Source organism: Triticum dicoccoides, chromosome 2A, assembly GCF_002162155.2.
Source record: "Triticum dicoccoides isolate Atlit2015 ecotype Zavitan chromosome 2A, WEW_v2.0, whole genome shotgun sequence".
NCBI lineage: Eukaryota > Viridiplantae > Streptophyta > Magnoliopsida > Poales > Poaceae > Triticum > Triticum dicoccoides.
Genome location: NC_041382.1, coordinates 786,753,248 through 786,767,102, shown reverse-complemented (window position 1 = coordinate 786,767,102; position 13,855 = coordinate 786,753,248). Strand labels below are relative to the sequence as shown.

At 38.5% G+C, this 13,855-nt stretch overlaps 1 protein-coding gene across 1 annotated transcript; it reads left to right on the top strand.

The window, feature by feature from the left end:
- Positions 1–220: 220 nt before the first annotated feature.
- On the top strand, positions 221–2,854 carry LOC119357325 (G-type lectin S-receptor-like serine/threonine-protein kinase At4g11900). Its single transcript, XM_037624321.1, has 6 exons — positions 221–391; positions 525–711; positions 786–1,038; positions 1,176–1,392; positions 1,498–1,621; positions 1,961–2,854. Exons 2-6 carry the CDS (start codon positions 550–552, stop codon positions 2,228–2,230), a joined length of 1,026 nt encoding a protein of 341 aa, XP_037480218.1. The 5' UTR covers positions 221–391; positions 525–549; the 3' UTR covers positions 2,231–2,854.
- Positions 2,855–13,855: the final 11,001 nt, after the last annotated feature.

Below are 13,855 nucleotides of genomic sequence, written 5' to 3'. Positions count from 1 at the left end.
CTGGCACCACACACGCACACATGTTCATCTAGCGGCAGCTCAATTATTTGCACAGCGTGTACTCCTCTCTCAATACACCATCCTCTCCTTCACGAGACAGGTAAATCTGAAGCTCGATCGCGCATTCAGTAGGCAGCACCAAGGCTTGGCCAGGTACTAGCTATTATCACTTTCTTCTCTCTTGTCTCAGATGTATATAAAGGTACGTTGGTTGCTCTTGTCGCTAGGTTCAGTTTGAGAAGCAGCTGCTGCTTACGGGGATCGGTTGCCCGCCGATTATATTCAGTGTTTATTGCAGCTCTCTGGCAGATCAATTTTCTAGCATTTGCAACTAGAGAGGGCGTCATCAAGCGCTGTCCAAATCAAAATTGCTGCTTTCTCTTTTATATAGGTGAGTGATCTTTACCTGTTCGGTACTGCATATATACGATATTACTTCACTGATTACCTACCTGGGTAATTAGAGATTTGGATCTAGTAGCTAGGCTCATGTACATACATAATCAGTTTGTTCTTGTTTCCAGGACAATTACATACTAGTAACTGCAAATGGAACGCAGAGCTTGTATTGCGCGAAGTTACCTAGAGAAGGTGTTAGTCGATGAAGCCGCAGAGCCCAAGGGCCTGCCACTATCGCTGTTGGAGGACATCACAAACGATTTCTCTCACGACCAGGAGATTGGAAGTGGTGGATTTGCAGTGGTTTATAAAGTATGCGTTCCGATATTAATCATGCTTGATTTGAAACTTAAACCGAAGCTATACTAACAAGGCTCTGAAAGCAGGGAATACTTGGTGATAAGGAGATAGCCATGAAGAAGTTGTCCAACGTCTTAATGGAGGACACAGAATTTGATCCAGAGATCGAATGCCTAATGCGGGCAAAGCACAAGAATGTGGTAAGATTTCTAGGATATTGTGATGACACACAAAGAAGTAGGGAAACATTCGATGGAAAACCTGTCATGGCAGAGACCCACCAAAGATTGCTTTGCTTCGAGTATATACCTAATGGGAGTCTTGCTGAGTATATCAAGGGTAGGACCATGTGACCTCTAATTTTTCTCTTTATTTTATTCATACACTAAAAGTCGTGCAATGTGGCATATAGCATAGTATTCAAAAGTTAATACATCAAGTTTCTCAAAACCCGATTTCTCTTCTCTCCTTTATAGATGCATATCGTGAGTGGGGAACATGCTACAAAATAATCAAAGGGATTTGCGTGGGTCTACAATACCTTCATGACAGCCTTATTGTTCACATGGATTTGAAACCCGCCAATATACTTCTCGACAATAGCATGGTACCTAAAATTGCTGATTTTGGCCTGTCGAGATGCTTCGGTGAAAATCAAAGCTGGGATATCACCAAAAACATATTGGGAACAGTGTAAGCTAACTATGTTCTCTTCGAAGCTCATATTTTTGTGTTTTGTTATTTAAGCTGAACTCGCTTTGTTCATTAGTTGATCAAATCTTTTATATTTTTATACAGGGGATATTGGGCACCAGAATTTTCCGGAAGCGGTGTAATCACATGCAGCGCTGACTTGTATAGTCTTGGTGTTATTATCTTAGAAATACTGACCGGGCATAAAGCACATGAACGTATCGAGCACGTAAGGACAATATATGCGATTGTTAGAAAGATGAAAGATCAGTTTCCCTTTTGGCTAAGAAGGGTCAACTTTAAAATAATTGCCATGCTTCTACAATGCATATGGTCATTACGTTTCCGTTTTAGATATTGCGTAATATCATTTATGGAAGCACAACAGAGTGTTTTTGAGAGAATATTTGCTCTTAGTTTTGATGTTTCATTTCTAAAGTGCAATTTACATGATGACAGATCTGACTTGAATTTACGGGGACAGAAGTTACTTTTTAGAGAATTTTTTTGTCAGTATATAATATACATATTTGACATTTAGAACATAACTCACTACTGCAACTTTTAGGTACTTGAAAGTTGGAGCGATAGGTTGGAGAGATCACAACGGGACACATTATGTGAACAAATACAAGAATGCTACCAGATAGCTGTAGAGTGTAGAGAATTCAATCCCGAGAAGAGACCAGCTAGCGCACGAGATATTATTAACAGGCTTCAGGAAATGGAAAGTATGCAGGTATGTACAAAAAGTGAGAGCTTGTGTATTTCTTCCTTTAATTCCGAGTTGTTACTAATACCACTCAGATCCCTGTATTTGAACCATTGGTGCTGGTAGAGTATGAGCTTTAATTGCACATCCCTGTTTTGAAACTAGAACCTTTTCCTACATAGTACCTCTGATTCAATAATACTAGTAGATTTAGAATTTGTGTCAATCAAACATGTTTTGTAAGTTTTGAAAAAAATAGTAAAACCTGAAAAAAAAGAAAAAAAATCCAGAAACACAAACAAAAAAGAGAAAACCCAATAAATCCAGAGAAAACCAAAAAAAATCAAAAAGAATCAAGAATAAACAGGAAATACCTGAGCAAAGTTGGAAATCTTAAAACACGGACAAAACCAAGCAAAAAAAAGATTCATATGTAGGCTGCATCCAATGTGGGTTGTGTGACAATGCTGGAGCGCTCCCTGTGTGCGCCCACCGGTGCCCCTAAATCCCATCCAAGGGCACCTTTTAACTAGTTGCTCGGATCAAAATAATTAGCATTTGGTTGGGCAACCCTCAAGACCCAACTAGTGTACCTATGAAAATTGCTATGAATGAATAAAACTTGGCGAGTTTTTCTCAAAGAATCAAAATAATATGCAAATTTTATTTATTTATTTGGAGTAACAGCAACTTTTATTGTTGTACTACATAATTTGCCCACAACGTGAAAATCATAGAAACACAACAAGGTTATGAGAGCCGAACCAGCCCCAGAGGATTCACGTCGCAGTAACTTAGCCACGAGTACGGTTATACCTCGCTTCTGGTAAGACCGAGGGAAGCCTAACCTGAAAGAGGCGCGAGATGGGCCGGCCCAGGCATGGAGGCCACAACCTTGTTTTTTCACATTTTTTGTTCTAGTTTTTTGCTTTCTTTTTCATTTTTGTTTATACTTGATGTAAATACATTTGAAAATTGTTAAATGCGTTTAGAGAAAATGTTTCTCATGTATACAAAACATGTATATAGAAATACTAATGAGTATGAACAAAAGTTTATCGCGTATATAAAACTTATCAATCAAACTTTTTCAATAACCGTTTATCTTGTAACATAAAAAAAGTAATCAATCATCTAATTTTTTAAAATATGTATAAAAAATATTGACCATGTATTCAATAAATGTTAATATTCTATTTTAAAAAATGTTAATCCAGCATTGGAAAATAATAAATATGTATAGAAAAGATAAATAAGCTACAATAAAATTAATCATGTATATAAAAAATGTTTAAAGCGTATATAAGATATGTTTCTGATGTATACGCAAAATGTTAAACAGATACCAAAAAAAGTTAACATGCCAAAAAAACAAAAGCTACGAAAAAAAACAAAGAAACAAAAATAAAAGGTGAACAAAACAGAAACACAAAGAAAACCACAGTATAATGAACAAAAAACAAAAAATAAAAGAAACTAGTGAAAACAAAATCTATAATGAAGAAAAACGAAAAACCGAGAAAACTGATGAAGAAAAAAGGAAGGAAAGAAAAAACGAAAGAAAGAAACAATGAAAACCAATGAAAAGAAAGAAAAAACTGAGAAAAGAGAAAACCAATGAAAACTGGTAAGTAAACTGTAAAAACCAGTGAAAACGATAAAAACATAGAAAAACCGTAAAACCAAATCAAGCACAGCGTCCGTGCCAATGTTCGCTGGCCCTGTATTGTAGCGAGCAGGAAAAAGCTACAGTGAGCCGGGCATACATCTCGCCCCTCGCGCTTAGCTCCAACAAGCCTAAATATTTTGGGTTGCAGTTAATACGAATCACAAAGCATGCGAGGGACAAAATACATCCTGGTGGTAGTTCCGCTTATTCTAAGCATGAGCGTAGAATAGCTTATTCTACACCACCTAGTAACGTTATATACAAAAATCTAGTAAAATCATGTATAAAATATAGTAATTCAGCAAATAATATTTTTACTACCCAAGCTTGTAATTTACAACATTTTAACAAAAAACACTATATTTTATATGTACCTTTACTGGGGTGTAGAATAAGCTATTCTACACTCACGCTTAGTTTAGTGTTACTATATCAAATATCCAATTATGACCCTAAGCTCATTTGCACCCGGTTAAGAGAAAATAAAAAATACTTAAAATTTTAAAAATTCCGATTTTCTTACATGGAAGATGATTTGTTGTGTGCGGTCTGCTTCAAATTTCAGATCATTTAGACATATGTGTAGCTCTCAGCAAAAAAGACAAATTGGGTCAGAAACAGTAGATAAATAATAAACTGTTTCACAGACACCAAATTTATATTTTTGCCAAGAGCTACTCAGATGTCCAAATGAGCTGAAATTTGGAGCAGACCTCATGAACTTAAGCCGATCTCAAACTGAATCAAAAGAAATTGAATTTTATATTGAATTTTTCTAGTTTTCTTTGGAATTTACTGTTCACTGCGGGAGCCAAAACACTGCTCTCATAAATCATGAGTGAACATAGTGGCATGCGAGGATCAAATCATGCCCGTCAGCTACAACGTGATTAGTGAAATTTTAATACACAGAACGTGTATACTAACATCTCTTCATGGTATCCATGTAGTATAGTTTTCTTATTATTCCTCTAAACATATTGAATTTCTCTCAACCTGAACCGCTACATGCAACATTGAGCGGATCAAAACATGAGACCCAAGAGCAAATGGAGAGTGTTACTCTCCATTTATTGGAGCAGCTGTCTCTCGTTTCTGCTACTTTCTCTAAACCAAATAAGAGCAAGTACAATAGGGTGACATAAGCAGGCTGTAAGGAATAGAATAATAAATCTTTGCTTAGTTGGAGGAGAGAGAAGAGGAGAGAGAAGATAGGCGGGCTTTTGGTTAGTAGCCAGCTGCAACACGAGACCCAAGACATTTTGTGAGTATGTGAGGTGGGCCAACTATTGATAAACTAAAACACATTTAAAACTTACTATTGTATATGCCGGCTAAGAGGTTGGCTGTAGATGACATGACAACTCCTGTTAGCCGACCGTTGGCTATATTATTAACCATGCTCTAACCCAGGTGCTACGGGCTTCAGGTGGGAAGAGGAAATCGGCAGGAGTGGCAGTTGTAGTAACATAGTAAATGCACTAACCTTTCGCTGTTCAACGAACTGGATGTCATGCTGGCCAACCTCGTTGCCCTTTGCATGGTGCTCATTCACCTGCATCGACATTTTGTACTGATCTCTCCATAATGATGTTGATTATGACTAATTATTATGGCCCACCCTTGCGGATGTATCATGTTCCAGTTAATTAGCTACAGCCTCCATACCGGTGCATTAGTCATCTTAGGTTGTGCACCGCAACTAAGGTGAGGGAAAAATAAGAGAACTTGATATTTATGCGCTAATTAATACTATTGAGAATCCAAAGAATTGATCACTGCATGTTGTGCTAAGTAGTCTCGAGTCATTGAATGCATACACGCCCCACGCCTCCTATTGGCTGATTTATTTTTTCCTAGCGAAAAAATGAACGAGGTGAATATTTAATGCACCGCGCCTAATACACCAATACGGAGGGAGTGGTATTATTTGCATCCTGATCAAGTACCTTTAGTAGTACTAATGAAGACCACAACCCAACTGCTCCTAATGTAGTAGTTGAGCTTCGCAACGTTGTACTTGAGCTTTGCAACGTTGTACTTAAGGTCCACCATTAGCACTTTCCTGGCTTGGTCAAAAACAGTAACCATCGGTATATTAGGATAAATGTCCATCTCCCCATACAATCAGTATCAAGGAAATGACATATTTTAATTGTCCCTAGCAAAAATAGCAATATAAACAGTCACATGTGGTTGATAGGCATTTAATTCGTGTGAAGCTAGTGTTTAATGGCTTGCGGGCTATCAATTCACCCAACATGAATTAATATTCATCCAGTGCGTTGAAAACACATGCACTTTCCTTAATGGTTGACACAGACCATGGGGTCAATATTATAAAGTGATAAACATCTCAGATAGACTTTTATAGTTAGATTAGCATAAAACTAGCATGAACCGGATTGCTTAAGCACTTTTAATTCAACATTGACGCACACGGCAACAATATACAACATTCAGGTATAAATCGCTTGTTTTAAGATGATGAACTAGATAAAATACACAGACCATTGATTGCAAGTTATATTTAAGTGATGACAGTGGCCAGGTAGGTGGTGATATTAATTAGCGTGAGTAGAGAAAACCTTAAGGGAATACTAATGGATGATAAGACAAAGGCCTATTACAAAATCTATATCTATTTTACAACAATTTCAATAATACATTTTTAGACCCATTGTCTTAATGTTCTTCAAAGTTCATTTTCTTACAAATCTTGAAGGGTCACAAATATTTGAAAACTGAAATTAAAAATAATTTTTTTTCATTCAACTTGCAGTATATATTCCAATGCACTTTCACAAAAAATCTCATCAGTTTACAGTTAGTTGCCTCACAAGCCGAAAGTTTGCATGGTCACATGCCATTGTTTAAGCTGCATAACCCCGAGTTCCCAAGCATGCCGCTGATGAGCAAGTGATTAGATGAGTATCGACAATGCGTGCCTGAGAAGAAACATGCATAAATAAAAACGCTCTAACATTGCAAAACTCAATTTTCAATAATGCTTGATCTCACCGGCATTTTACACTAGTCCTGCACATGAAGGGAGTACATGAACTAGAGAAGAAGGATGAATCAAAATTGTCAAATAGCAAGAAACAGTCAAATAGTGCGTGCTATATGGATAGCAAATGATAGCGTACAGATGAATCAAAATTGTCAATGATTAGGTAATAGTACAACATTAATACGAACGGATGGCTCTGATGAATACACACACCAGTACATCGCAATTATATGGACACAAAATAAGCTTAGGTTAGTCATAGTGGGAAGTAACTTAGACTAGTGTTATGCATACGACCCTAGTCTATATTACTACCTTTATAGTGCAAAGTAACATACAAGTAATATCATAGATGACTGCATTTATTATATTGTAGACTCATTTTTCTTTGAGTTGCTTTATGTTACAGTAACATATTATGTTACTCCAAACACCTCTATGCTTATTAACTATATGCCACATAAGCAAACTTGTCTTGAAATCCGCTATGTTACTTGCTAAGTTACTCCCACTATGACCAACCTTAGGCAAAATAAACCACAGCAAAAACGGCAGGCCCACACTTTTTAAGTGCCATTCAAGGCGTGTAGGTGAGTCAGACACGTTTAAATGCGGACTAGTGCCTAGACCACTATCGCATTTAAGATGCCTCACATACTTGTATTGATCAAATTATCGGTATTCATTAATTCACTATATATAAGTGCTAATCTCGCAGCATGCATGGACTGCCAAGATTTCATCATCGTGTGGGACCATGTCTCAAAAATCCACCTTGCTCTTTGTATATACAAATTAATCATTTTAAATATGTTCATATACTATATCTAAAATATTTAAAACAAGATACACGAAAAATTTCATGTGAGTCCATAGTTTTTATATATGTTGAAAATACCTTCATATTTGTGTAAAACAATATACTAAAAAATTTGGAACATACTACCTGAAGTATCGGATATATATATTGTCCAAATATTCTTATATACTACATACTACACAATTTTGACAGATAGTATATACAAGATACAAAACTCAGGGGAGGGTAATTACCACTGATGGTAGGAAATATTTGTATACTATCTAGATATTCTTATATACTCCCTCCATCCCAAAATATGTGACTCAACTTTGTACTAATTTTAGTACAAAGTTAGTACAAAGTTGAGTCACTTATTTTGGGTCGGAGGGAGTACTACATACTACACGAACGTACACTCGATTTTGACAGATACTACATACAACATACAAAACTCACGTAAGGGTTGCTACTTCTTGAGCTTGCGTTGGTTTTTCCCTTGAAGAGGAAAGGGTGATCCAGCAAAGTAGAGATAAGTATTTCCATCAGTTTGAGAACCAAGGTATCAATCTAGTAGGAGACAACACACAAATCACCGAATACCTACACAAACAATCAAACACTTGCAACCAACGCAATAAAGGGGTTTTCAATCCCTTCACGGTTACTTGCAAAAGTGAGATCTGATAGAGATAGATAAAAAATAAAGTAAATATTTTTGGTATTTTTGGTTTATAGACTGGAAAGTAAAAGATTGCAAAATAGTAGATCGGAAACTTATATGATGAAAAATAGACCCGGGGCCATAGTTTTCACTAGAGGATTCTCTCATGATAGCAATAAGGTGGGTGAACAAATTACTGCCGAACAATTGATAGAAAAACACAAAGTTATGACGATATGTAAGGCAATGATCATGAATATAGGCATCACGTCCGTGTCAAGTAGATCGAAACGATTCTGCATGTACTACTATTACTCCACACATCGACTGCTATTCAGCATGCATCTATAGTATTAAGTTCATAAAGAACTGAGTAATGCATTAAGTAAGATGACATGATGTAGAGTAATTAATCAAGCAATATGATGAAAACCCCATCCATTTATCATCGATGGCAACAATACGATACGTGCCTTGCTGCCCCTGCTGTCACTGCGAAAGGACACCGCAAGACTGAACCCAAAGCTAAGCACTTCTCCCATTGCAAGAAAAATCAATCTAGTTGGCCAGACCAAACCGATAATTGAAAGAGAATTACAAAGATATCAAAGCATGCATAAAATAATTCAGAGAAGATTCAAATAATATTCATAGACAAGCTAATCATAAATCCACAATTCATCGGATCTCAGCAAACACACCGCAAAAAAGTATTACATCGAATAGATCTCAAGAACATCGAGAAGAACATGGTATTGAGAATCAAAGAGAGAGAAGAAGCCATCTAGCTACTAGCTGTGGATCCGTAGGTCTATGATAAACTACTCACGCTTCATCGGAAGGGCAGGAGTTGAAGTAGAAGCCCTCCGTGATCGAATCCCCCTCCGGCAGGGTGCCAGAAAATGTCGCTAGATGGTATCTCACGGGTACAGAAGGTTGCGGCGGTGGAAATGTGTTTTCGTGGATGCCTCGGGTGGTTTGGGGATATTTGGGAATATATAGGCGAAAGAATTAGGTCATGAGGCTCACGAGGGGCCCAGAAGGGTGGGGGCGCCCTACCCCCTGGGCGCGCCCTCCGTCCTTGTGGCCGCCTCGTGGCTCCTCCGACTTCATCTCCAAGTCTCTTGGTTGTCTTCTGATCCAAAACAATCATCATGAAGGTTTCATTCCGTTTGGACTACATTTGGTAGTCCTTTTCTGCGAAACTCTAAAACAGGGGGAAAAACAGGAACTCGCACTGTGCTCTAGGCTAATAGGTTAGTCCCAAAAATAATACAAAATATCATATTAATGCATATAAAACATCCAAAACAGATAATATAATAGCATGAAACAATTAAAAATTATAGATACGTTGGAGACGTATTAAGGGTAACTAACGCTGCTGGTAGGAAACACTTGTTATATACTCCCTCCGTCCGGTGAAGGGTGTACATTTGGCTTTCAAATTTAACCATAAAAGAGTGTACATCTATCTTTCCAATGCACTTCAAAGCAAAAAATATATTTCTCTCTCATCACACGGTAATCCAGACCAATAACATTCTACCCATGGTCTCCTTAATTTTTACATGCACTTAGGGGTTGGGTAATTAAAGAGGAGAGATGGTGACTCGCACCTTTCCAATGTATTTTTTACTCCACTCATAATTTGTCCTAAAATTTCTATATGTACACTTTTCACCAAACGGGGGGAGTATATACTAATACTAATACAAATAAAGCAAGATGTGTTTCTTTAATTTTCTCATTCATTCACCCATATTATTATTATCATCATTTTTGCAAGTCTACGATTGTCCCTGTTGGGTCAATGGGCTAGCTTATGGTTCTACCAAAAATGTTTTCTTATTAATTAATAGTACCACCTTGCTAATTTACACACAGTCCCAAAAAATTATATATGTCGCCAAATAGATAAAGAACAAGGTCTTCGAAAATAGACGAAATAGAGGGTGAGGTGTGGTTATAATATGACAATGACAAACCCAGTAAGACTACTAGGGATAAGCCTAGTAGGGATGCGGGGTAAAAGCCTAGTAGTAGCACGGGGCCCACTCTACTGCTAGTGTGCTACAACTAACTTGTTAGTAGTAGCGCGGGCCTGGCCCCACACTACTACTACTTGTGATAGCAGCAATGCTGGGTTAGACCTGCGCTACTACTACATAGCTGTAGCATTGAGTAGTACCCCGCGCCACTACTAAATCTGTGTATTTCATTTTTGCATATATATTGTACTTATACAACCTGATATAAATTTTTATACAACTCATCACCATCATAATGATATAACTACTTATCATCATTGTAGTGATATAACAACTCATCATCATCAAAATGATATAACTACTAATCATAATCGTAGTGTTATAACAACTCACCGTCATCTTAATGGTATAACAACGTCTCACCATCATCATCATCATAGTTAACCACTACTAACTAATCGTTATCATCCTAGGCAAATAACTTCCGAGCCCATGTCGAATACTAGGACCTACTCATCTCTCTTAGGTAAAATTGAATAAAACAGAAAACCCCCTCCATCTCCATTATGGAGCACAGGGATCCACAGGTCTCCAATTGTTGGGCTACACTCATTCACTATTTGTCTCCATCCTTCGATTTTGAGGCATTCATTTGTTTGACGTTCAGTAGAGTTTGCATATTAGAAACTAGTCCATGGTCGTTTGCATATTAGATGACATACCCCCGTCATCGGTATAGTCATCGCACTCGGGGATCCTATCGTTGTCATCCATTTGCTGTGTTCATAATTAAAACATTAAAAATGGGTGGAAAATAACAGGAACTCAACTCACATATCACTTTTCAGCACGAGATAACTTTCGGTCTATCGAGTCTTCCTTGAACAACTCTCATCTCCGATGGTGTATATGGTGGGTACTCCCTCACTGATATTTTGACCGTCGATGATGGTCGCACCTTTGTTCTTTCCCGTGTGCATTACCAAAAGGTCTAGCACACGGGGAAGAAGGACAAGCGACCCCCATGACAACAATTGGGATTCTTCCGCACTGATATTTCGACCATATATGTTGGTGGATATGGTGGACACACCCTCACTGATATTTCAACTGCCGGTGGTGGTCACTATGCCTCCTTCCCCTAGTGCATTATGAAGGTCTAGCACAAGGAGAAGAAGGAGAAGCGACCCCCACTCCTAGTTACTCCTAGGGTAGGGCACTCAATATTTCCTACTTTCTAGTAAAAGTCATGCCAAAATACAGAATTTTTTTGGCATGACCTTTGCTAAAATAGGACATATCAAGTGCCTGAAATTTACCGGAACAGAAATGAATCAACATTCCGACAAAACATAGGCTACTCGGAGGTGTTCCCTGCAAAATCATACACATAACCAAATAGACAAGCAACACATGTCCGAATATCCATCTTCTCCACAACAACACATTTTCAAATATCCATCATTGTTGGTCAAAGCTCTTCATCTTTAAGTCAGAAACATATATACCTTGGTGGTCTTCAGTAGCTTGTTCTCGAGGCTCTGGTTATCCCTCTTGGTGCACCTCCTCGCTTCTTCACACTAGTTTCTCTGGTTCAAAACAAAATATGAATTTAAGATATGTATTTATCCGAGTTTCATGTTTCAAGAGCATTTTACACATATAACTAGTTTAAAATAGAACTAAGGTTCAAAATTTTCAAACTATACAAGTTTTATACTTTTCTGCCTATAACATCATCATGCACTTTTAAACTGGATGAACAATGGGTTGGCAATATTAGTTATAGTAAAACTTACGTAAACAAAAAGTAGACATGATGCTGATCAACTTTCATATATAACAATTTGTCATATGAGGCATGGTTGAATTTATATGAATTAAACAAAATGCCTAAACGATGTTAAGACTCTACCAAAATAAAATTTACTACTGCCATTATAAAACTCTACCTAAACTTCCAATGCTCTTTCCTGCTAACTATAATTCAGCTAACATAATATGTCATAACTAAAATTTTCTGAAAATTCATTTACTGCCTGCGGGTGAAACATTATTGAAAATTTTCTAAAACCCTATTCATTCACTGAAAAATTTCTTTCCATATATATTTGCTGATATATACAGAAGGAGGGAGGAAGGCTGCGGGAGCAGGGATGAGGGAGGAGGCTTACCGAGGACGGGGACGACAACAATGCGGTGACGGCGGGAGGAGTGGCTGCGACGTTGACAGAGGGAGAGACAATGAGGAGAGGGAGAGTGAGGAACGAGTTGTAGGAAGGGGATAAGGGTGGCTTAGCAGTAGTGTGGGGCAAGGGGCCGTAGCGCCGGGAACATACCCCACGCTGCTGTGAGGCAGGCCCGGGAGTTGGGCCTGTGTATCCACAGTAGCGGCGTGAGTAATAAAGGCCGCGCTACTGCTACCCTGTTAGTTGTACCGCGGGTTTTATACCCCGCACTACTACTTTAGCCAGCCCCGAGGGACACGGTGAGGACCACTTAGTAGCAGCGCCTGTATGGTGAATCCGCACTACAGCTAACATTCACCTGCAGCGCTGGGTTTTACACCGTGCTACTGCTAAGTAGCTGTAGCACGGGTCACTTACCCCAAGCCACAGTTACGCCTATAGGATTTTTCTTAGTAGTGAAAGAAGGAACGGAATTGTGTAGAGGGTTAATGTTGGAAATATGCCCTAGAGGCAATAATAAATTAGTTATTATTATATTTCCTTGTTCATGATAATCGTTTATTATCCATGCTAGAATTGTATTGATAGGAAACTCAGATACATGTGTGGATACATAGACAACACCATGTCCCTAGTAAGCCTCTAGTTGACTAGCTCGTTGATTAATAGATGGTTACGGTTTCCTGACCATGGACATTGGATGTCATTGATAACGGGATCACATCATTAGGAGAATGATGTGATGGACAAAGACCCAATCCTAAGCCTAGCACAAGATCATGTAGTTCGTATGCTAAAGCTTTTCTAATGTCAAGTATCATTTCCTTAGACCATGAGATTGTGCAACTCCCGAATACCGTAGGAGTGCTTTGGGTGTGCCAAACGTCACAAGTAACTGGGTGGCTATAAAGGTACACTACAGGTATCTCCGAAAGTGTCTGTTGGGTTGGCACGAATCGAGACTGGGATTTGTCACTCCGTGTAAACGGAGAGGTATCTCTGGGCCCAGTCGGTAGGACATCATCATAATGTGCACAATGTGATCAAGGAGTTGATCATGGGATGATGTGTTACGAAACGAGTAAAGAGACTTGCCGGTAACGAGATTGAACAAGGTATCGGGATACCGACGATCGAATCTCGGGCAAGTATCGTACCGCTAGACAAAGGGAATTGTATACGGGATTGATTAAGTCCTTGACATCGTGGTTCATCCGATGAGATCATCGTGGAACATGTGGGAGCCAACATGGCTATCCAGACCCCGTTGTTGGTTATTGACCGGAGAGTCATCTCGGTCATGTATGCATGTCTCCCGAACCCGTAGGGTCTACACACTTAAGGTTCAGTGACGCTAGGGTTATAGAGATATTAGTATGCGGTAACCCGAAAGTTGTTTGGAGTCCCGGATGAGATCCCGGACGTC